The sequence below is a fragment of the Miscanthus floridulus genome, chromosome 13 (assembly GCF_019320115.1).
Source record: "Miscanthus floridulus cultivar M001 chromosome 13, ASM1932011v1, whole genome shotgun sequence".
Lineage (NCBI taxonomy): Eukaryota > Viridiplantae > Streptophyta > Magnoliopsida > Poales > Poaceae > Miscanthus > Miscanthus floridulus.
The window spans coordinates 74,159,606-74,181,659 of NC_089592.1; the positions used below are offsets into that span (position 1 = coordinate 74,159,606).

Below are 22,054 nucleotides of genomic sequence, written 5' to 3' on the forward strand. Positions count from 1 at the left end.
TTAACACAAGAGACAATCGATTTATCCTAGTTCAGGCCCTCGATCGTAGATCAAGTAATAGCCCTACGTCCAGTCGGTGTTAGCTTTTGCGTTGGATTGATTATGAAGCATTGTGTTGTGTACAATTGTTCTCTTGAAATCCTGATCTAAGGAGCCCTGCCCTCCTTTATATAGTCAGGAGGTCAGAGTTCTAGTCGATTTACAATGAGAATTCCTAGTAGGATTACGGAGTAACACTGCTACTAAGATTATAGGGGAAGAATCCTAATTAGACTAGGTCTTCTCCCTTCCTTGCGGGGTATCCCGTGGGTCCCGCACTGACAAGCCCCCGAGCACTTTATGGTTGAGTTCTGGAAGCATCGTCTTGTTCCTTCAAGTCCTGTTGAGCAGGAACAAGCGTCGTCCGAGTGCTTTCTTGATTGAAACCGTGTAGCGCTTCGTGAGATCTTTGCGTGGTGTGTACCTTTTTGAAGAAAAAAGTACTCCCATATGGATGTAGCCCCCGAGCCTCTTATTGTTTGGTACAAAGAGCTTGAGGGTCTTTTCTTGTAACCTTTCTGATTCTTCGTCGAAAGGCTCTCCAACTTCTTTGTTGAAAAAGGGCTCTGATTTAGCTGTGTTTGGGTTCTTTTTGTCTTGTGGCCCTGAAGCCGTCTGTCTTGAAGAAGCATTCTGAGTGATGTGCGTTTTTTTGGAGAAAAAAGTGCACTCACTGAGTGTAGCCCCCAAGCCTCTTGCTATTTGGAACAAAAAGTTGAAGGGTCTTGAATCTGAGTTGTTTGATAGAACTGTATACCTCTCCTTTTGCAGCCCCCGAGCATATATCCGGGTTGTTTTGTTTAGGAAGAACTCGGAAGCAGGGTTTTGGCATATTCTCTGGTAGTCTGCTGTTGTCAGATGTAGTTGTATGGTGGTGGTTGAGTATGAATGCCTTTTGTTCATGGGTTGTACTGTGTCAGTATATTCTTCTGAATATGCCCGTCTTCGAGTACCGTTCCCTCTCGCCTGAGTCTTCCATTATTGAGTCCTGTCTTTTCACTGTGTCCTTTGTTAGGCTTATTTTGTTGGTACTCCTAGTCCATGTGCACTGCTCCTTTGATCTATAAATACCCTCCCGGAGTGCTTGCTTTCATCCATTGAATATTCTGTTCAAACCTTTGTGATCATTAACATGGTAGTTTGTGAAGTAGAGCAGCCCCCGGGCGTATTTCGTAGTTCCTGTGTGTCTTGTCATAGCTGGAGGAAGTCTTGTGATAGAGATTAGAGGTAGGCTAATCCCGCGATAGCATTGTACCAGGTTGTATGTGGCGGTAGTTGGAGGAAGTCTTGTGATGTGGACTTCGTTCTTTCATCTGGCAGTTCTGGGTTGATCCTCGTCGCCTGTCTTGAGACTGTCTAATGCAGATCAACACCATATCTAGCATCACATCGGTCTTGGGTAGACAGATGCCTACTGACCTTCTCTGCTCCATGTTGTCCTGCCATGCTGCTGATTTCTGCCTTGAATGCGCTATGTCCGTCCTTTGAAGAAAACAGTGCGTTTTGTCCTTCCGAGTAGCAATTTGGGACACGTAATCGTTCCAAAGCCTAGCCGCATCCGTGTTCTTCTTTGCTACTTTGCTTTTTGTGGTACCAAGTGCGTTGGGTCTTGTAAGATTTGTAATCTTCTATTTTTGAAGTTGCTTGTAATGGAAAGAATCTTGTCTTCTGAGTTGTCATTTATTTTTATGCTGTAGTTCTGGTTGTTCATGATATTCTCGAGTTCTTTCCGTAAGAATCGAGTTCTTATATTCCTTGTGAAGTTGCCCTTCTTTTCTTCTTGGTTGATGGGTTGTTCTTGCAGTTATCTGATGACTCCGTAGTAGTGCTGGACGGATAAGTCTGAAATCTGCCCGTTGAATTGTACCATTGTGTGGATTTGTGCCCTCCGTCATTTTAGTTGTGTCAGTAAATGGACCGTTGCGTTCTCACACGGTGCTTTAACGGGCCTAGTGGGCTGTTTTTAACGCTGTAAAATCTATTTAAAGACCCTTCATCTTCTTTTTCTTTACTGCCCTTCTCTTGCCTTCAAACCTAGCTCTTAGTCATCCACCATCGCCATTGTCGCCGCCATCTTTAGCGCCGCTGTCTAAGTTTTCTCTTCCCCTAGTTTCTTTTTTGCCTCCGTCAGTACATGGGTAAGAAGAAAACCGTAAGCAAGGCTCAGTTTTCCTTTGTGGACGAGGAGTCGTCACTCTCCGTGATTGAGAATCAGGAGTTTGTGGCCATGAGGGCCGCCTAGAAGTCTTGGCCGGCTCCGACAACAACCGAAGAGCAGCTCCGCGAGCTCGTCAGCGATGGCTTGATCCAGAGCAAGGCCTTTGCTGAATGGAGACTTCTAGGCGAGCATCGGGTCCCTGCTCTAGGTCCTGGTGAGATCGATCTTTTTGTTTCTTTTATTCGTGTTGGACTTTGTCTTCCTGCCTCTGCCTTTCTTCATCAATTTCTCAGCTATTTTGGGATTTGTCTAAATCATCTTGCTCCTAATGCAGTCCTTCACCTTTCTGTCTTTGTTCATCTTTGTGAAGCTTTCCTTGGAATTCCCCCTTCTCTTTCTCTGTTTCGTTACTTTTTTCGCCTAAAACCCCAACCCCGCCGTGAAGACACCAGTGTTCTTGGTGGTTGTGGGATTCAATTTTACTAGGGTCTTAAGAGCAAGTTCTTTGACTATGACCTGGTTGATTCTATAAGGGATTAGCGTGCCGACTGGTTTTATGCCGCCAATCTGATCTCTTCTCTTGTTGTCCACTCTAGATCTGGTCCCGTGGTTAATGACCGATGGGATAAGAACTTGTGTCGTCTACTGAGGTTTAGGCAATCTAGCCATTCCTTGATAGGATTAGTATGCTGAAATAGCAGGGTTTAATCGGTTTTGGCATTGTCTCAAGTTTTCTTCATCACCGAGTTCAGCCTTTGAAGGAGCGAGAGCACCTTGGCTTCAAGTACTCTAGGGTTGAGGATCCTTCATGCATGGTCCTAGCTCTTGAGCTGACCGATGAGGAGGTACTCGAGCGTCTCCAGAAGATGCTGAAAGGAGCAAGCGTTGTCCCGCTTACTGTCTCTGAGTTCTCTACCAACAACCCGCCTTCAGCTGTAAGTTGTTTTCTCTTCGTTTGGGTACTTTATGTATTCTTGTTGTATCCTTTTTTGTTTAACTTTTCCTTATCTTGTTGTTTTATTCTTTTTTGTAGGAATTTGGGCGCAACTTTGTTGACCCGATCCCTCTTTATGTCCTCCCTGCCATGGCGAACACTGGGGAGAGACTTGCTGGAGCTTCCGCAGCTAGTAAGTCCCCAATCTCCATAGCATTTCCTAGAGTTTCTTCTAGATTTGTTGATGTATATAAAGAATATGTTCCTCGTCTAGTCCCCCGCGGTCCTTGTAGTGTCTCAAAGAGGGGGCGAACGAATGGGTCTTCGTCTGGCCTGCCTGCTTCCAAGAAGTCTCGCAAGCCAAGTACTCCTCCAGGTACTCCAGTTGTAGCTAGCATGCTCTTAGGTGAGCATATTTTATACTCTCTGTCCCTTTGTTTTCTTGTTTTTATCTTGAACCGAGTACTTTTATTCTTTTTTTAGCGGGTGCCCTAGTGGCCTTGGTTGAGACCGAGGGGGAAGAGGAGGATGAAGTACCCCTTATCATGTGGCGGTGAGTTGTTTTCATATTCCCCTTCCATTGAATTTGTCCTCTTTGTCTTAACTTTCAGTCTTGATCTTTTTGAAGTAACCAGACGTCGGGTATGGGTTCTTCTGAGGCTCCTATGCCGGCTTCTTCTGAAGCTCCGGTGTTGAGTTCTTTGGTAGCTTTGGTATCGAGTTCTTCCGTAGCTCTGGTGCCAAGCTCTTCCACGGCTCTAGCTCCAGCTTCTTCTGGGGCTCCGGTATCAGCTATACCGCTCCTGTCGCCAAGCGGCGGGGATGTTTTTGCCGCTGTGGTCCCCCCTATGAGGTCTTCTTTTGGTTTTGCGAAGAAGAAGGTGGCTGGGTGAGTAGATTCTGGCTTCATCTTTTTTGCTTCTGTTCTCCTTTTCTCTGGTTCTCATCGGTGATTTCTTTTATCAATTTTTAGTCCTTCGTCTTCTCTCATTTCTTCGTCGACTTCTTCTCAGCCCTCCGTCATGCCACCGAGTACTGAGCCTTAGGACTCATAGCATACTGTTGGTGAAGTGGCTGCGGGGGCTATGAAGCTTTCTAGCGACGGTGCCGCTGCAGACTTGGCCGCCCCAGAGGTGACCGTGGCCATTGCGTCGGGTCCTTCCGAGGGATTGGCCTTGGCTTCCTAGGAGGTTGCTCTAGTCATTCCTTCTTCACCTCGGCCGGCCTCTCCTTCTCCTTCTCTTGCCTCCAGTGGTCCGCCTTTTGCCGATGATGTGGTGCAGCAGTTCGATGCCACTCATCGGCTATCGGAATTAACTACTGCCTAGGGAAACTTGTTGTCCCTTGAGACTTCTTTTGGAGAAAAGCTCTAGGTAAGCTTTTTCATCATTCCTTCTTTGGATGTTCACTTTTCTTTGGTCCTTATTCTTTGTTTTTCTTTGTATATTTTTGCTCAGTCCTTCTCTCATGATCATACCGACTTCTTTTTCTCGTCTGAAAACGAGAAAAAGTTGTCTTCAGAAGTGAGCACCCTGAAAGCTGATCTTGATCTCCTCCGGGCCAAGATGGAGGCCGAGCGTCAAACACATCAGGATGAAGAAAAATCTCTTCGTGCCCGGGCTGTTGAAATTGAGAAGCAGAGGGATGCCGCTCTTCAGGAGGCTCGAAGGAACTTAGAGGCCGTGAAGAACTTGGAGGCCATGAAGGAGTGCAACGGTATTGAGGGTTCTTTTTATTTCTTTCTGTATTCAAACTTTATTTCTACTGACTTGTTGTCTGCTATTTTGTCTAGCTCTTTGGGTAGAAAAGCAGAAGCTCTCGGAGGGCGTTGAAGAAATGAAGACTCTTGTTCGTACAAGTCGTAACAAAGCCGAGGAGGTAATTACTCATGCTGAAGAGGAACTCGTGCTTGCTAAATTGATTAGGCATGGAGCTGATAGAGATCTTATGCAGGCCCAAAAAACAATTGAAGACTTGTCTGGCAAGTTGGCGACAGCTATTGAAAACTGGAAGGCTTTGTGAAAATCCTTTCATTCAGTAGCCAACGTTCTTTGAACTCCAACGGATGACGAGCAATCTTGGGCTCAGTTGATTCCTCGAATTCTGACTTGTTTCCAAGAGTTTGTGAAGAGATACGCTCAACTGTGTACCAAGAATGTTCTAGCCCAGGTCCGAGTTCTTTCTCCAGTGGCTCCTTTGCCCAAGATAGCAGAGGAAGCTGATAGTCAAGAATACATTGATGCTGTTGAGAGGATGGAGCCTGAAGTTGAAGACTTAGCTAGTAGGATAGTAGATAATCTTAATATTGTTCTCCCTTCTCCTAATGATGAGGCTTGATGTATTTGACTTTTATGCTCGTGCCTTGTAATATGACATTATACTTCTTTTTTGAATGAAGGTCTTTTTTGTTGATGTCTTCTTTGACTGAATGCGCTGCCTATTCCTCAGATGATTTGTCGAGTACTTTTCTGCCCTGTAAACAACTCGTTATATGTAGATCTTTGTGTTGACGACCTTTCTTGATCTGTTGAGTGCTTGTCTGGTCTTCTCTTGTGCCCTGTAAACAACTCGTTATATGTAGATCTTTGTGTTGATGACCTTTCTTGATCCGTCGAGTGCTTGTCTGGCTTTCTTTTGTGCCCTATAAACAACTCATTTGCGTTCTTGGGTATCTCCAGTGTAGCCCCCGAGCCTCTTGCTATTTGGTACAAGTAGTTGGAGGGTCTTGCTTTTGAAATTGCTCTGGTCTATGCCCAGGCTTAGTTTCAATCATTTTGCTTTTATTTCGGGTTTTAGCTTGTTAGGTACCTTCATCGGTGGGCTCGTCTTTTCAGCTATTTTGCTCTCGGTCGGGATGCTTAGGCGTATTTTCAGCCATTTTGCATTTTATTTCAGGTGTTAGCTTGTTAGCTACCCTCATCGGCGGGCTCAAGTGTCTTTTCAACTATTTTGCTCTCGGCTGGGATGCTCAGGCGTATTTTCAGCCATTTTGCTTTTTATTTCGGGTTTTAGCCTGTTAGCTACCCTCATCGGTGGGCTCAAGTGTCTTTTTAACTATTTTGCTCTTGGCCGGGATGCTCAGGCGTCTTTTCAGCCATTTTGCATTTTATTTCAGGTGTTAGCTTGTTAGCTACCCTCATCGGCGGACTCAAGCGTCTTTTCAGCAATTTTACTCTCGGCTGGGATGCTCAGGCGTCTTTTCAGCCATTTTGCATTTTATTTTGGGTGTTAGCTTGTTAGCTACCCTCATCGGTGGGCTCAAGCGTCTTTTCAGCTATTTTGCTCTCGGCCGGGATGCTTAGGCGTCTTTTCAACCATTTTGCATTTTATTTCGGGTGTTAGCTTGTTAGCTACCCTCATCGGCGGGCTCAAGCATCTTTTCAGCTATTTTGCTCTTGGCCGGGATGCTTAGGCGTCTTTTTAGCCATTTTGCATTTTATTTCGGGTGTTAGCTTGTTAGCTACCCTCATCGGCGGGCTCAAGCGTCTTTTCAGCTATTTTGCTCTCAACCGAGATGCTCAGGCGTCTTTTCAGCCATTTTGCATTTTATTTCGGGTGTTAGCTTGTTAGCTACCCTCATCGGCGGGCTCAAGCGTCTTTTCAGCTATTTTGCTCTCGGCCGGGATGCTCAGGCGTCTTTTCAGCCATTTTGTATTTTAGAAACAACTCGGAGAGGGCCATGAGACAAATGCTTGTCGAGAGATAATCATCTTTATTGATCATGAATATTGATGTGTTACAGTGATACATAGCGCTATTTTTGTTGATCATGAACGTTGATCTCCTGTGTCTTGTATACATATTTTCCCTTGAGTTGTTTTTATGCATAGAATCTTCGTAGCTGACTGATATGCCATGTATTGTTGACTTCTTTTCCATCTTCAGTTATGAGCTTGTATGTGCCTGGTCCGATGACTTTTGTGACGATAAAAGGACCTTCCCATGGACTGAGTAGTTTGTGGCGTCCATCGGTTTTTTGTATTCTTCTTAGTACTAAGTCTCCAACTTGTAACGATCGAGACTGGGTATTCTTGTTGTAGTGGCGCCTTAGTCCTTGGAGGTATTTCGCTAATTGCAGGGTAGCGTTTACTCTGACTTCTTTTGTGCTGTCGAGTTCTAATCTTCGGGTGTGTTCTGCTTCTCTCTCGTCATATTGTTCTATCATTAGTGACGTCCAGATCTGGTCTATGGGTAGTATGGCTTCTGATCCGTATACCAGGAAGAAAGGTGAGTATCCGGTGGCTCTGCTTATTTGAGTCCGTAGCCCCCATACAACCTTGGGTAATTCTTCGATCCCTTTTGACCCATAGTCTACTAGTTTTTCATATAGTCTTGGTTTTAATCCAGCTAGTATGAGTCCATTAGCCCTTTCTACCTGTCCGTTGGCTTCTGGATGTGCGACTAATGCGTAATTTATACTGAAGCCACAATCCTATGCCCAACTTTTGAATTCTATAGTTGTGAAGGGAGAACCCAAATCTGTGATGATTCGATTGGGCATGCCGAAACAGTGCATAATATCTTGGATGAACTCGATCGCTTTGGCTGCGCTGTATTTTGCGAGTGGTTTGTATTCGATCCACTTGGTGAACTTGTCGATTGCTACAAAGATGTACTCAAAATCGCCCTTTGCTTTCTTGAGAGGTCCTACTTGATCCAGCCCCCAGCAAGAGAAAGGCCAAGCGGGTGGAATGCAGATGGGGTTGTGGGCTAGCACATGAGCTTGTCTTTAGAACATCTGACAACTTTTGCATCTTCTGACGAGTTCTTCTACGTCTTTCAAAGCGGTTGGCCAGTAGAAACCAGTGCGGAATGCTTTGCCGACTAGTGTTCTTGAAGCGGCGTGATTTCCACAGCAGCCTGAGTGTATTTCGTCTAGGATTTATTTGCCTTCTTCAAATGAGATGCATTTTAGGAGTACTCCTGATAATGCGGCTCTTCTGTATAGCTTGTCTCCTACTAGGACGTAATTCTTGCTTCTGCGGATGACTTATGTGGCTTGCTGTTTTTCCATCGGCAACTTATTCTCTTTGATGTAATCAATAAAAACCTGTGTCCATGAAGTGTTGATCACCAAAATCTGGTTGTCTTTGGCTGTGAGTTCTATGGTTGTCTCACCGGGTTGTTTGATAGAAGAAGCTGATAACTCCTCTATGAATACGCTGGGTGGGACCTTTGCCCTGTCGGATCTAAGCTTGGCAAGAACATCTGCTGCAATGTTGGAATCCCACAGGACATGTAGAATTTCTAGTCCTTGGAAGTGTTTTTTGAGTTTTTGGATTTCAGCACAGTAAGCACCCATGTTTTCTTTGGTGCAATCCCAATCTTTGTTGACTTGGTTGATGACTACTGCTGAATCGCCATATACGAGTAGTCGCTTGATTCCGAGGGTAATAGCCACTCTTAGCCCATGTATGAGAGCTTCATATGCTGCTTCATTATTGGTGGCTTACCATAATATTTGAAGGACATACTTTAGTTGTCTTCCGTCTAGAGAAATTAGGAGGACGCCTACACCGGCTCCGCCTAGCTTGAGTGATCCATCAAAGTACATCTTCCAATGATCAAAGATGGCGCTTGATACGGGTTGTTGAATTTCTGTCCATTCAGCAACAAAATCAGCAAGGGCTTGGGATTTAATTGCTTTCCTTGGGGTGAAATCGATGTTGAGAGCGCCGAGTTCAACCGCCCACTTGGATATGCGTCCTATTGCGTCTTTGTTGTGTAAGATGTCTCCTAGTGGGAAATCTGTCACCACGGTAATCTTGTGGCCTTCAAAATAGTGACGAAGCTTGCGTGAAGTGATCAGTAGGGCATAGAGTAGTTTTTGCACATGCGGGTACCGAATTTTTGATTCTAATAGTACTTCGCTGATGTAGTATACTGGGCGTTGTACTTTATACGCGCGCCCTTCTTCTTCCCTTTCCACTACTATTGCCGTGCTGACTACAGTAGTAGTTGCTGCAATGTATAGCATCATGTCTTCGTCTTTCTTTGGAGGTGTGAGGACTGGTGAGGAGGTGAGGTATGCCTTAAGTTTTTTGAAAGCTTCATTGGCTTCTTCCGTCCACTCGAACTTGTCTGTCTTCTTTAGTAGTTTAAAGAAAGACAACCCTTTTTCGTCGAGCCTTGATATGAAACGGTTGAGTGCCGCCATGCAGCCTGTTAGTTTTTGTATGTCTTTGATGTTTTGAGGAGGGCCCATCTCCGTTATTGCTTGAATTTGCTTAGCGCTTGCTTTGATTCTACGATGACTGACCAAGAATCCGAGTAGTTGTCCTGAGGGAACTCCGAATACACACTTGTTTGGGTTCAATTTCCACCTCCACTTCTTTAGATTCTCGAAGGTTTGTTTTAAGTCTTCAATCAGTGTATCCGGGTTCTTTGTTTTTACAACCATGTCATCTAGTATGCTTCTACGTTTTTGCTGATCTGATCACCGAGGCATGTTTGGATGGCTCTTTGGTAAGTGGCTCCAGCATTCTTAAGTCCAAACGGCATGGTCCTGTAGCAGTAGGCGCCGAATGGAGTGATGAAAGATGTCTTTCTTTGGTCCTGTTCTTTTAATGCGATCTAGTGATACCCGAAATAGCAATCAAGAAAAGATAATAGGGCAGATCCTGCTGTTGAATCAACTATCTGATCAATGCGTGGTAGCCCAAATAGATCTTTTGGGCAGTGTTTGTTGAGATCTATGTAGTCAACACACATGCGCCACTCATCCGTGTTCTTTTTTTGTACCAGAACTAGATTTGCTAGCCAATCTGGATGGAGAACTTCCCTGATGAATCCAGCTGCCATTAGTTTTGCAATTTCCTTTTTAATTGCTGGCTTCTTATCAGGAGAGAATCATCATAGTCGTTGCTTCACATGCTTGGAGCCTTCATTGATATTAATTCCGTGCTCAGCCAACTCTCTTGGGACCCCTGGCATGTCGGTCGGCTTCCAAGCGAAGATGTCCTTGTTGTCCCGAAGAAAGTTGGTGAGCGCGAGTTCCTATTTTGCCGATTGGTGGGCACTGATGGTTGCTGTTTTTGTGGGATCACCGGTGCCTAGGTCGATTTGCTTCACGTTGGCTTCTTTTGGTGGTGCTAGGATGCTTGGTCTCTTAGCTAGTATCTCTAGTTCTTCTTGGCTTGTTTCTACGGCGATTATGGCTATTTCTTTTCTTCCATCGTTTGCATATGCCTTTGCTGCAATTTGGATTGCCTGTACGTCGTAGTCAAATGCGCGCTTTAAATCGCTCCGAAGAGAAAGAACTCTGTTAGGCCCTGACATCTTAAGCAACAGGTATGGATAATGCGGTATTGCCATGAATTTTGCTAGTGCCGGGCGCCCAAGAATTGCATGATATGATGAATCGAAATCTGCGACTTCAAATTTGATGAACTCTGTGCGGTAGTTCCAGGGAGTCCCAAAGGTAACCGGTAGAGTGATTTGTCCAAGTGGCATTGCTGCCTTGCTGGGTACTATGCCATAAAAAGGTGTGCTTATTGGTGTGATCACCCCGGCGAGTTGTAGTCCCATCTTCCTTAAAGTTTCTGAAAAGATGATGTTGAGTCCGGCTCCTCCGTCGATTAGTACTTTCGTAATAGTCATGCCTGCAATGGTTGGATCTAGAACCAATGGGTAATGGCCTACGTTTCCTACGCTGGTCCACTGGTCTTCTCTTGAGAATTGGATTGGGTACTCTGACCAGTTGAGATATCTTGGTGTAGCAGGTTCTGTGGCCATGATTGTTCGTAACGCTAGTTTTTCTTGATGTTTGCTTCTGGAGTCTGGAATCCCAGCAAAGATTACTGCTACTGTCCCTCTGGATTTTTGGAATCCCATGTCCTCATGGTTGTCTCCTTTTTTTTCTGATTGTCTTCTTTATTGTTTCCTTTGCTATCTTTTCTAGTGTATCTTTCATTGAAGGTATAGCAATTTCTGATGGTGTGCTTCCCGTTGGGGTGCAAAGGGCAACGCATGTTCTCAATGTCATCATATCTTCTGGGCTTGGTAAATTTCTTTGATTTGTCAGCCATCGCTACTATGTTGTCTGGACCTTGCTTTCTCTCCTGATGTCTGTTGCTTCGAGGATTTTGCCTATCCGGGTTGTCTCTGTTGTTCCTTTTCGGGAATATTTTTCTTGTTTTTTCTTCTGCAGTAATCATCTTTTCTACTGTTCTTCTGAATTCTTTGTTATTTCTTGGGTTTTCTTTGTAGAAGTCTTGAAATTGCCATCTAGCCATGATTCTGTGAGAGAAAGCTTCGATTACTTCTCGTTGTGTGATGCCGTGTACTTGAGCCCGTAGTTCGCCAAATTGTCGATAGTAATTTCTGAGACTTTCACCTCATTTCTGTTTGAGTCCTTTTAATTCTACGTGGGTGATTGGATGTGTAATAATTCCTGCAAAATTTTCACAGAAAGCTCTTTGCAAGTCTTCCCAATTTTTGATTAATCCAGGATTTAATTTATCGAACCATTGAAGCGGCATGGTTTCTAGGGCCATGGGAAGGAACAAGGTTTTGATGTCATCGTCTCCTCCGGCTAATTCAATTGATTGTAAGTAAATCCTGAGCCATTGCTTTGGTTTGGTCTTGCCGTCGTACTTGGAGTGGTTGGACGGTTTGAACTTGTGAGGTATTCGAATCGAAGCCAGTCTATTTGCAAAACAGAGAAATCTATCATGTGTTCTGTCTTCTGTATATTCTAGTTCTGTGCCCCCTTCTTGCCAATTGTCGTCTTGGTGAGAGTAGTTTTGTGTGGCTGTCCGAGTAGGTGCTCTGCTTCTGGTCTTTCTTGGTTGCTCGACTCGGTTATTTTGATTATGATTTCTTCGGCTCTCTCTGTTGTGGCTTCCACTTGGTCCTAGTCTTTCGAAAGCAGACTTCCTTTGATTTTGATCTTCCTGTTCATAAGATGTTGCCTTTCTATTGTTCGTTTTAAAGACTGTTGATCGGAGGAAATCTCAGAGCTGTTCTTGTTTCTCATTGGGGTGTGAGGTTGCCCTGAGTTCTAGTGCTTCTCGGATCTTATCGTAGGGTGTATTCGCTGCTCGTCCTTCTTCGATCTCTTGTTCTGATTTTCTTCTATTGTACTCGGCTAGGTCTGATTCATATTTGATCCAAGTGTCTTTTCGCTGTTTCGCACGGCGTTATCATCCTTGTTTCAATTTGTTCTTTCTTTCTCTTGCTTGCCTCTGACTCTCAGTCTCACCATTGTACCCCTAGATAAATGGTGATATGTTGGACTCGGATTCATCTGAAGATCTTACGTCGGGTGCTTCTAGGGGATCAATGGTGATCGAGGACGGCAAATCATGAGTACTTCTCTAGCGTGAGTTGTTCTGTCATTGTTGTTGATTTCCGTACTACCAGAGCTGTTGATAACTTCAGTAGAGGTCTCAAAGTCATGGATGGAATCTCCTTCTTGGTAGGGTAGAATTACTGTTGTTGTGTCGTCGACTAGTTGGGTGTCGTCATCCTCAGGAATGGTATCTAGCCAGTGAATGATGCAGTCTTGAGATATTATGGTTAAAACGAGACCTTCCTAGGCTCCCTTTAGTGGCATTCTAAGCATGGGATAAGTGGGTCCTTCGTGCCATGTCTGATAAGATGTTGTCATGTTGTGGAGTCCGAATGGAAAAGGATTCGACTTCTTTGAAGTATTCTAGGTGTTCTCTAAGTAGTATTCTTGACAGGTTGACGTCATGTTCCGGAGCTTTGTCAGAAAAGAACTCGGTTTTCCGAAAGATTTCGGATAAGACTTCGTTTCGGAAGCGAAACCTGAGTTTGAATTGGATGCGTGAATTTGTGAAAACTAAGTCGGATTGGACATTATGAGCTATGCGAATCTTCCGGCAAGCTGATCTGTCGTTATCGTCGAAATAGGATGGTCTTGATGATGATTTGAATCTTCAAGGAGGCGGCCTTGGAGCTTGCCATCGTCGCCTGCCTTATAGATCCATGAATCGAAGATGAAGGTTGATCCCTTCGAGAAGATCATGTTGTCGAGGTCCATCAAGCTCTCGGATGCAAAGTTGCCGAAATCCCCTACCTGGTGCGCCAGCTGTCGATGTTTAACCACTGATAGCCTGCCACGGGGGTACCCGGGGCAGTATGTTCAGGTTTTAGCGTATGCAGAACTCGATGGTTAACGCAAGAGACAGTCGATTTATCCTGGTTTAGGCCCTCGATCGTAGATCGAGTAATAGCCCTACGTCCAGTCGGTGTTAGCTTTTGCGTTGGATTGATTAAAAAGCGTTGTGTTGTGTACAATTGTTTTCTTGAACTTCCGATCTAAGGAGCCCTACCCTCCTTTATATAGTCAGGAGGTCAGAGTCTTAGTCGGTTTACAATGAGAATTCCTAGTAGGATTACGAAGTAACACTGCTACTAAGATTATAGGAGAAGAATCCTAATTAGACTAGGTCTTCTCCCTTTCTTGCGGGGTATCCCGTGGGTCCCGCACTGACACATACCTAAAACCTCATAAACTGCCTCGAAACCTGCGCTTGTAGTACATACATGCCCATTAAGATCTCCTCCTATGAAAAGCCTCTCACTACTAGGTACAGCTCTAATTAGGCCATCTAAGTCTTCCTAGAACTGTCTCTTAGCACTCTCGTCGAGGCCTACTTGGGGGTATACGCACTAATTATATTCAAGACCATATCACCAACGACAAGCTTGACTAAGATAATCCTATCTCCTTACCTTCTCACTTCCACCACACCATTCTTGAGGCTCTTATCAATCAAAACTCCTACTCCATTTCTATTCACGACTGTCCCTGTGTACCAAAGCTTAAAACCTGTATTGTCCACCTCCTTCGTCTTCTGACCCTTCCATTTAGTCTCTTAAAAGCATAATATATTTACACGCCTCCTGGTCGCGGTATCAACTAATTCTCTTAACTTACCTGTAAGCATTCCTACATTCCAACTACCTAAATGGATCCTAGTTGGTTCAACTAGCTTCCTTACCCTTCGCATCCGTCGACTTAAATGTGAAGACCCTTGCTCATTTTTTACTACACTCGGGCGTCGATGTAGCACGCCACTAAGGAAGTGACAATTCGATCCTTGCTTACTTGACACCATGCCCAGATCGTGACACAACGCGTCACCAAGGGGGTGCTGACCCAACCCTTGCCCATTTAACACCATATTCGGGTTCCGATATGGCGTGTCGCTAAGAAGGTTACGCCTCAATGGTTTTCTTTTGGGTTTCATCTCCATTAGAATGGCTAGATTTAATATTGGCTTGCTACGCCTATCACAATCCCTCCTCCTTTATCAGGGCTTGGGACCTGCTATGTTGAGACAACATAGGCGGAGTTTAGCAACACATGCATAGTTTAAAAAATAAAGTTACGATATATTGATATCTAAATATTTCTTTTCTATGCTTTGCAACGGGATAGAAAATCTATCAAGGTTGTATTTTAACTTGATACACGATTAATAGAACACTATCATATTATTGCTAATATTAATTTATATTATGGATGTCATGGTTCTCATAAAATAAATTATAGATTTTAAATTTTAGAGAAATGATAAAACATAAATAGAAATGTATCATTCCTATAGTTATTTTCCATTAACAGTTGATAGTTTTTTTTCTCCCGTTGTAACGCACAGGCATATTTGCTAGTTATGATAATATGTCTAAATTTTTCAATGCTTTGCATTGGAAGAAAAAGAAGTATATCAAGATTATTGTATTTTAATTCGATACATGTTAATAGGATATTGATATATTATTACCATCATTAACTTATATTATTGTGTGTGCGTGCACATGCGTGTGTACTATGTGTTGTCGTTTTCATAAACATATGATAATTTTTTCTCCCGTCACAACGCACGAGCATTTTTGTTAGTAAAACATTCTCTAAATCATCATTAGATAGTTATTTGAATAAAAATAGCTTTTTATATCTTTGTATCCTCCAACAATTTTTTTCTATATCTTATATTCTTGTATGTGAAAGGATCGAGATGCCCAAAAGGGGGTGAATTGGGCTAATTCTAGATTTGTGCAATACTTAAGTCCTACACTTAGCTCATTTTACCCCTTGTGCCTAAAATGTGTTCTATTATTTTTTCGTACAAAAGTTTTGCACCCTAGCATGGCAATTCTAGGAATGTAAAGACATGAAATGAATTACTCAAATGTAAATGCTCAAAGTAAAGAGAAAGAAAGGAACACGGCGATGTTTTCCGAGGTATCGGAGACTCGCCATTCCCCACTAGTCCTCGTTGGAGCACCCGCGCAAGGGTGTAGCTCCCCCTTGATCCGCGCAAGGATCAAGTGCTCTCTACGTGTTGATTCTTTGACACTCCGTCGTGGTGAATCGCCCACAACCGCTCACAACTTGACTTGGGTCATCCACAAGCTCCGCTGGATGATCACCAATCTCTCAATCACCACCGAGCCATCTAGGTGATGGCGATCACCAAGAGTAACAAGCACAAACTCTCACTTGACCAAGACAAGCATAATGAGAAAGGTGGATGCACACTTGCTACTCCCTATGCATTAATGAGGTCCTTAATCTTGAATTATCAAATCTCAATCACCCCACTAGGCTCTTGCTCTCCCTTATACACCAAAGATATTTCTCAGCTGAACAAATGGGCAAGAGACCTCCCATGGATGAGGGGAGTAAGTATTTATACCCCTCATTCAAAACATAATGTTTGGAGGCTGAGTTAGCACTCTACGGGTTGACCGAACGCTTCGGTCAGGGTGACCGGACGCTCTGGTCCAGACGCTATGGTCAGTTGTTTCCACCACTGTGTCAGAGAAAGCCGTTAAGTTCTGACCGTACTCTGACCAGCGTCCGGTCAGTACTCACCAGACGCGTTCGGTCAAGAAAAAGCCTCTCTAGAACCTCTCTGGAGTCGACTAGACACAGGCACCCTAGCGTCCGGTGCTCCTCCACTCAGCGTTCGGTCAGTACCAGACGACTGCAGTTGATTGACAGAACTCTGACCAGCGTCCGGTCAGCACACACCGGACACGTCCGGTCAAGAAAAGGTCTCTTTAGAACCTCTTTGGAGTCGACTGGATGCAGGCACCCTAGTATCCGTTGCTCCTCCACTCAGCGTCCGGTCAGTACCAGACGACTATAGTTGATTGACCGGACTCTGACCAGCGTTCGGTCAGCACACACCGGACGCGTCCCGTCAAGAAAAGGTCTCTTTAGAACCTCTTTGGAGTCGACCGGACGCAGGCACCCTAGCGTCCGGTGCTTCTCCACTCAGCGTCCGATCAGTACCAAACAACTACAGTTCATCGAATGAACTGACCGGACTCATCCTCCAGCATCCGATCACAACCAGACCAGTGTTCGGTCAGTACCAGATGACTGCAGTTGATCAAATGAACTGACCGGACTCACCCTCCAGCGTCCGATCACAACCAGACCAACGTCCGGTCAGTCATTTGACCCTCCATTCACTTCCAACTCGAAATCCTATGTTAATGAAGTTGACTCCAATTGATCTTAGAGCTATTCCTGAGCTACCTAGTGCTAGGTTTAATAAGTGTGCACCACACCTAATCCACTAGACTCACCTAGGTCAAGCTACTTCCATACCCCCTTAATAGTACAACCAAAGAAAAAATAAAGTCTTAAACTACTCTAAGTGTCTCTGCAACACCAAACGACACTTAGAACTAGTCCGTCCTTTGAAAACCGAAACGATTTCCATCGACAGGGGCATGACAACCATGATTGCCCAATCAATTGCCATTACCATGACCTAACTTAAATTGCCTCTGCAGAACACACATTATTTATAGTAATCTTGTGTCGTCATTAATCACCGAAACCCAGCTAGGGGCTCTAGAGAGTCATTCTTGTTTTTTTTTTATCTTTGGAAACGAAAAATACGGAACACATGATGTCCATATTTGGATATCCAATTAAAGAAGCTATTGGAAAATATTTTTTTTCACTAAAATCTCTATTCCTATAAATTAGAAAATGATATAAAGAGTCTCTTAGAGTTTCATATAAAACCGTATCTTTATCAACATCTTCGAAAAAGGCCGCAAGTTAGCAAAATTAATGGATGCTATTTTTTTATTAAGAAGAAAATAGACACCTCAGTTCCAGTTCAAGACTCGAACATAGATTCTATCATTCAAATAAAACTTTCTAAAGCCCTGTTTTGATTTATTAATACAAAGTTGCTAGCTGTTAAAAAATTCTAACCTATTTTGAACTATTCAATCATCCAGATTATAAAAAACAATTGGCTAGTTCTCTTTGACTATTATAGCTTAAAAAAATTAGCTGATCTAAACGGAGCCTAAGCTAAAATACCTATCACGGCTGCAATCCAAACATTCACAATTCGAATATTTTGCATAAATAAATCCCTCTAGTCCACGGTATTCGCCTGGTGAGGGTGAGCGCCGCCGGAGTCCCGACCGTCTCCGGAGGAGTCGACCTCATCGGCCATCTCTAGTCAAGGCGGCAACACAGCATGCCGGAGCTCTCCCGGAGCCGGAGGCCTGCCGCCTGCCCTGCAGCAAGAATATTCTGTGGAGATGCCAAACATTTCTGAGTATGTACAGGTGAATGCAAGCAATTTTTTACGAAGCCAAGCACGTATCAAAATCACCGTGCAGCAGAGGTAGAAAAGGAGTGGCAGACCATAATGAGCCATTGATTGAACGTATACAGCGGTTCTCAAGAACACAATTACACAAGGAAAAATTGCCCCATATGAAGCTGGCAGTAGTGTCCTATCCTTATACAACTCTGAACCACAGTGGGCATAAATGGTTTATAAGCTAACACCTAAAGTACAGCTTTTCTGAAAATTCAGGAAAAACATCCAGTGGAAAATGGAGGCCGCTTCAGATCAGCACTCTCTGCAGCCCTGCAGGCTCAAGCAACATGCCTAGTCGATCTTCACAGACGAATAAATCAATCTTGTGAACCAGAAGCAGGCGCAGAAGCCGATCGTACCGGTGAGCACACAGAAAGCACACGAGGCAAGAAGCATGTAGCCAAAGTACAGTATGCCCGACACCACCTTGGTGATCTGCAGCTTAGTGAAGAAGTAGAACCCGGCATACAGAAAGAGGTAGATTGCAGATGATCCTGAGGTCAGATAGGACCTCCACCACCACATGTAGTCCTCACTGCACAGCTGGAAATAGCACAGCACGATCGTGATCTCCGCACAGGTGATGATGAGGATAATGAACACCAGGAAGAGAAAGCCAAAGATGTAGTAGAACTGGTGAAGCCAGATTGATGTCAGGATGAAGAAGAGCTCGATGAAAACTGCTCCAAATGGAAGAATGCCGCCAATAAGAATGGCGAAGGCAGGGTTCATGTACCAAGCCTGCTCAGGGACCTGTCTTGGGATCTTGTTTGTCTTCACCGGAGCCTCAATGGCAGGTTGCTTGAAGCCTAGATAGCTCCCAACAAATACAAGAGGAACCGAGATACCAAACCAAAGGAGGACCAAGGCAAACATTGTGGAGAAAGGAACAGCACCAGACGACTTCTCACCCCATATAAGAGCATTCAGGATGAAGAAAATACCAAAAGCAATCCCGGGAAACAGGAAAGCAGTCCTTAGGGTGATGCTCTTCCATTCTGATCCTTTGAACATCTTATATAGGCGTGAAGAAGCATAGCCAGCGAACAACCCCATCAAGACCCAAGTGAGCAGCATGGCAGTCATCAGTCCTCCCCGGTTTGATGGCGAAAGGAAACCCAAAACAGCAAAAATCATGGTTACTAGCAGCATACCAAAGAACTGAACACCAGTCCCAACACAGACACAGAGTAAGTCAGAGTTTGCAGGAGGGCGGAATACGTCCCCATGAACAAGCTTCCACCCTGTCTCCTCTTGGGCTTCTTCAGTTTCAAGCTGATTGTACCTAGAGATATCTCTATACAGGGTGCGGAGCATAATCATGGCCACCATCCCAGATAAGAAGAGTACGATCATGAGAGAATTCACAATAGAAAACCAGTGAATTTGATCATCTGTCATTAACAGGTAGGTGTCCCAGCGAGAAGCCCACTTGACATCACTCTCCTGCAAAGCAATACCAAGCAAATCAGAAAACATTAAAACAAACTCAGTTTAAAATGTATTATTAAGTAACTTGACAAATGACAACACAGTTCATGTAATAGATTCATCATGGAAAAATACTTTCATAATATATATAGAAAACATAATATACTTTTACAAAATTGCAGGTCAAAGTGTCACATTTAAGACCATGTCATCGTCCTAAATGGCCTACATTAAGAATCAGAGGGAGTATTAAGGAAAGGAGTTAGAGCACAAAAAGAGAAGCAGAAGTGAGAAATATCACCTCGAAGCCCACATCATAGGTAAATATGATTTCCTTTCCAGCTTCAACCTCCCGAGGAGTATCTGAGTTTACCACAAGCTTGCTGGCATGAGGATCACATGTGATTAAACGAGTGTTCTTATCATTCCACGGCCCTTCAAACTGGTGATTGATACTGGCACGAGAAATTTAACAAAGATGTATAAGTGAGTAAACAAGATAGTGTCAGCGTGTAAAAGACATCATACAAATAAAATATGGCAAGCATAACTAAAACAAACCTGAATGGTTTGACCTCAAATCCAACAATTCTAGAGAGATCTGTAGTTTCATCCTTGTGGTATTTTACTAAAAATGTCAAGTGGTTGTGGATAAAGGACTTCTCATCCTTGTTCTGTAACATATATATTTTATAATAAGATAACTACACCCTCTCAAGAGAAAAAAGGAGACCTACACACTGTTAAAAGTAAAACACCAGCTGAGCACACAAACTTACACCAGCATATTGGCCCTTGGCACCAACATGATATCCAGCCTGGTAAACAGTAGCATCCCTATCCTGCCTTGCAATAGCAACAACTAGTGGGAGGTTGTCAAGAATCCTGTGAAGAAAATTCATCATTTAACTCCAGCATTGTCATGCAATCAAAATTACAGTATAAAATCCGTACATGTTCACCCGATACTCATCCTCTATCTTTTCCTTGAGCTCCTTTGCTTGTTTATCGTCAATTTTTGCTTTGCAGATAATCTGGCACATCTTGGGCTCCCCCATCTCAAACTACAGCACAAACGAGAAATGACAAAGTAGATGACAACTCAGTGATCTGGTACATTACAAATTACACAGGTGAATATGTGACAAGCAGTAATCTAGTACTGACCACATAAGGAGAGTTCTCAATGCGATCACCACGCAGAACTTCTCCAAGATTCTCTGCACTGTCAACTATCGTGTTTGGCTTGCAGAATGGAAGAGAGTAATATGAGTAGGGAAGTTGTGTCTTTGTGGATGTCAGCTTATTCACCTTCACCAAAAGTGGATCTTTCTGCAGAGAATAATGTATGAAGCAGTTGGAGAACATGCAACACATATTTCAGTAAAACAAAAGGCTAAGAATTAAGAAGGAAATGTAATGCTCTGATCATTAGAGGGATAGATTATTTTTCCCCCATAGCTCAAAAGATTGAAACACACACACCATTTGACATTTGTTTCTCTAAACATAACTACTAGCACACATACATGCTTGATACTTAAGGATCTGAAAATAATGGGTTGTCATGATTCATCAGAAGCAGAAGTGAATTAGCTAGCGTGATGCATGGGCACATATGACTGTCAGACGGTAGTGTGGATCCACATGTTACACCAGGCAACAAGGACCAAGAGAAACAGATGTGAAAAAATGGTTTGGGATACAACGGCCTATTGTCAAAGAGAACACCACCTGTCAGCTGCCAAGTTGAAGCTATAAGTATCATGTATACAATGAAACATATGAAATTCACCTTCTGAGATCAAGTGGAGCATTTACTGTATGTACAAAAATTTGAAGAACTGCAGATCTTGAATACGAGTGAGTACAGATTTGAGTACGCCAGGTGCAGACTGTTCTGTACTCTGCACATTTTGAACACATGTGGGCACAGACTCTGGCATACTCACCGCACAATTATTTTCAGACCTAGCCAAAAGTGAATGCCAGCAGTCCAGAATTCCATATGCATCTCGTTCAAATGTCAGGGAGCAACTGAAGTGGTGGTGCGTCATTAGCACTGAGCAGCAACGCAGCCGTGCAGAAATGAAACGACAGGCACGCAATTCGTCAGATTACACCAGTGCGCAAAGAAGCACCAAAGGATTATCATGTCAGGGGAATGAACAGTGTGTGCCACCCTCAACGACAGGAGTAAGAGTAAGGGAGCGAGCGAGAGCAGCAGGACCCCGAGATCCCAAACACCACCGCTCGCATCCAACATGATAAACACCAAACGATGGATCTGGCCGTCGAGATCCAGCGCGGAAGGATGGGGAGAACCATTACGTTACGAGGAAGGTGGGAATGAGGGAAGGGAACTGGACCTTGTGGAAGTCGTTGGGCGCCACGCCGGGGAGGTAGAAGGCGGCGGCCGGCGAGGCGGCGAGGAGCGCCGCGAGCGCGAGCGCGAGCGCCGCCGCGGCCCAGCGGAGCATCGCAGGAGCTCGCATCGGTGGGGGTTGGATCTGAGGCGGAGGAGCTCCCTCGCAGTCCACTGGTAGTCTGGCACTGACGGAGAGACTCTGTGCTGTGGCCCTTCTCTGATGTCTCAACTCTCAACTCTGAACTGAGTGACGAGAAAAATGGTGAACGGGCCAGACAGAATTCGGGCCGATCCATCGAATGGGCTTGCGTTCAAGGGAAGTCAGATGGGCTTTGCGCGGCTCCAAAGACGTCTTAAATATGAAAAGTTACTCAAGATGCATATATAAATTTTTTACCATACTTAACATGTATTCAAAAGCAATATTTATATGAAATAATTATACGTATTAAATGACCTTCAAATTTTCTAACATTCCTTGATACAAAGTCGTTGATGACAGTGTC

The 22,054-nt window shown here is 44.1% G+C and overlaps 1 protein-coding gene across 1 annotated transcript; it reads right to left on the minus strand.

Annotated features, from left to right (window-relative positions):
• Positions 1-17,779: 17,779 nt before the first annotated feature.
• LOC136500749 (transmembrane 9 superfamily member 9-like) lies at positions 17,780-21,758 on the minus strand. The gene is made up of 7 exons (XM_066496171.1): positions 21,550-21,758; positions 20,348-20,512; positions 20,135-20,244; positions 19,960-20,065; positions 19,742-19,854; positions 19,482-19,635; positions 17,780-19,195 (listed from the first exon to the last, which is right to left on the minus strand). The coding sequence occupies exons 1-7, from the start codon at positions 21,673-21,675 to the stop codon at positions 18,041-18,043; spliced, it is 1,929 nt and encodes a 642-aa protein (XP_066352268.1). The 5' UTR covers positions 21,676-21,758; the 3' UTR covers positions 17,780-18,040.
• Positions 21,759-22,054: the final 296 nt, after the last annotated feature.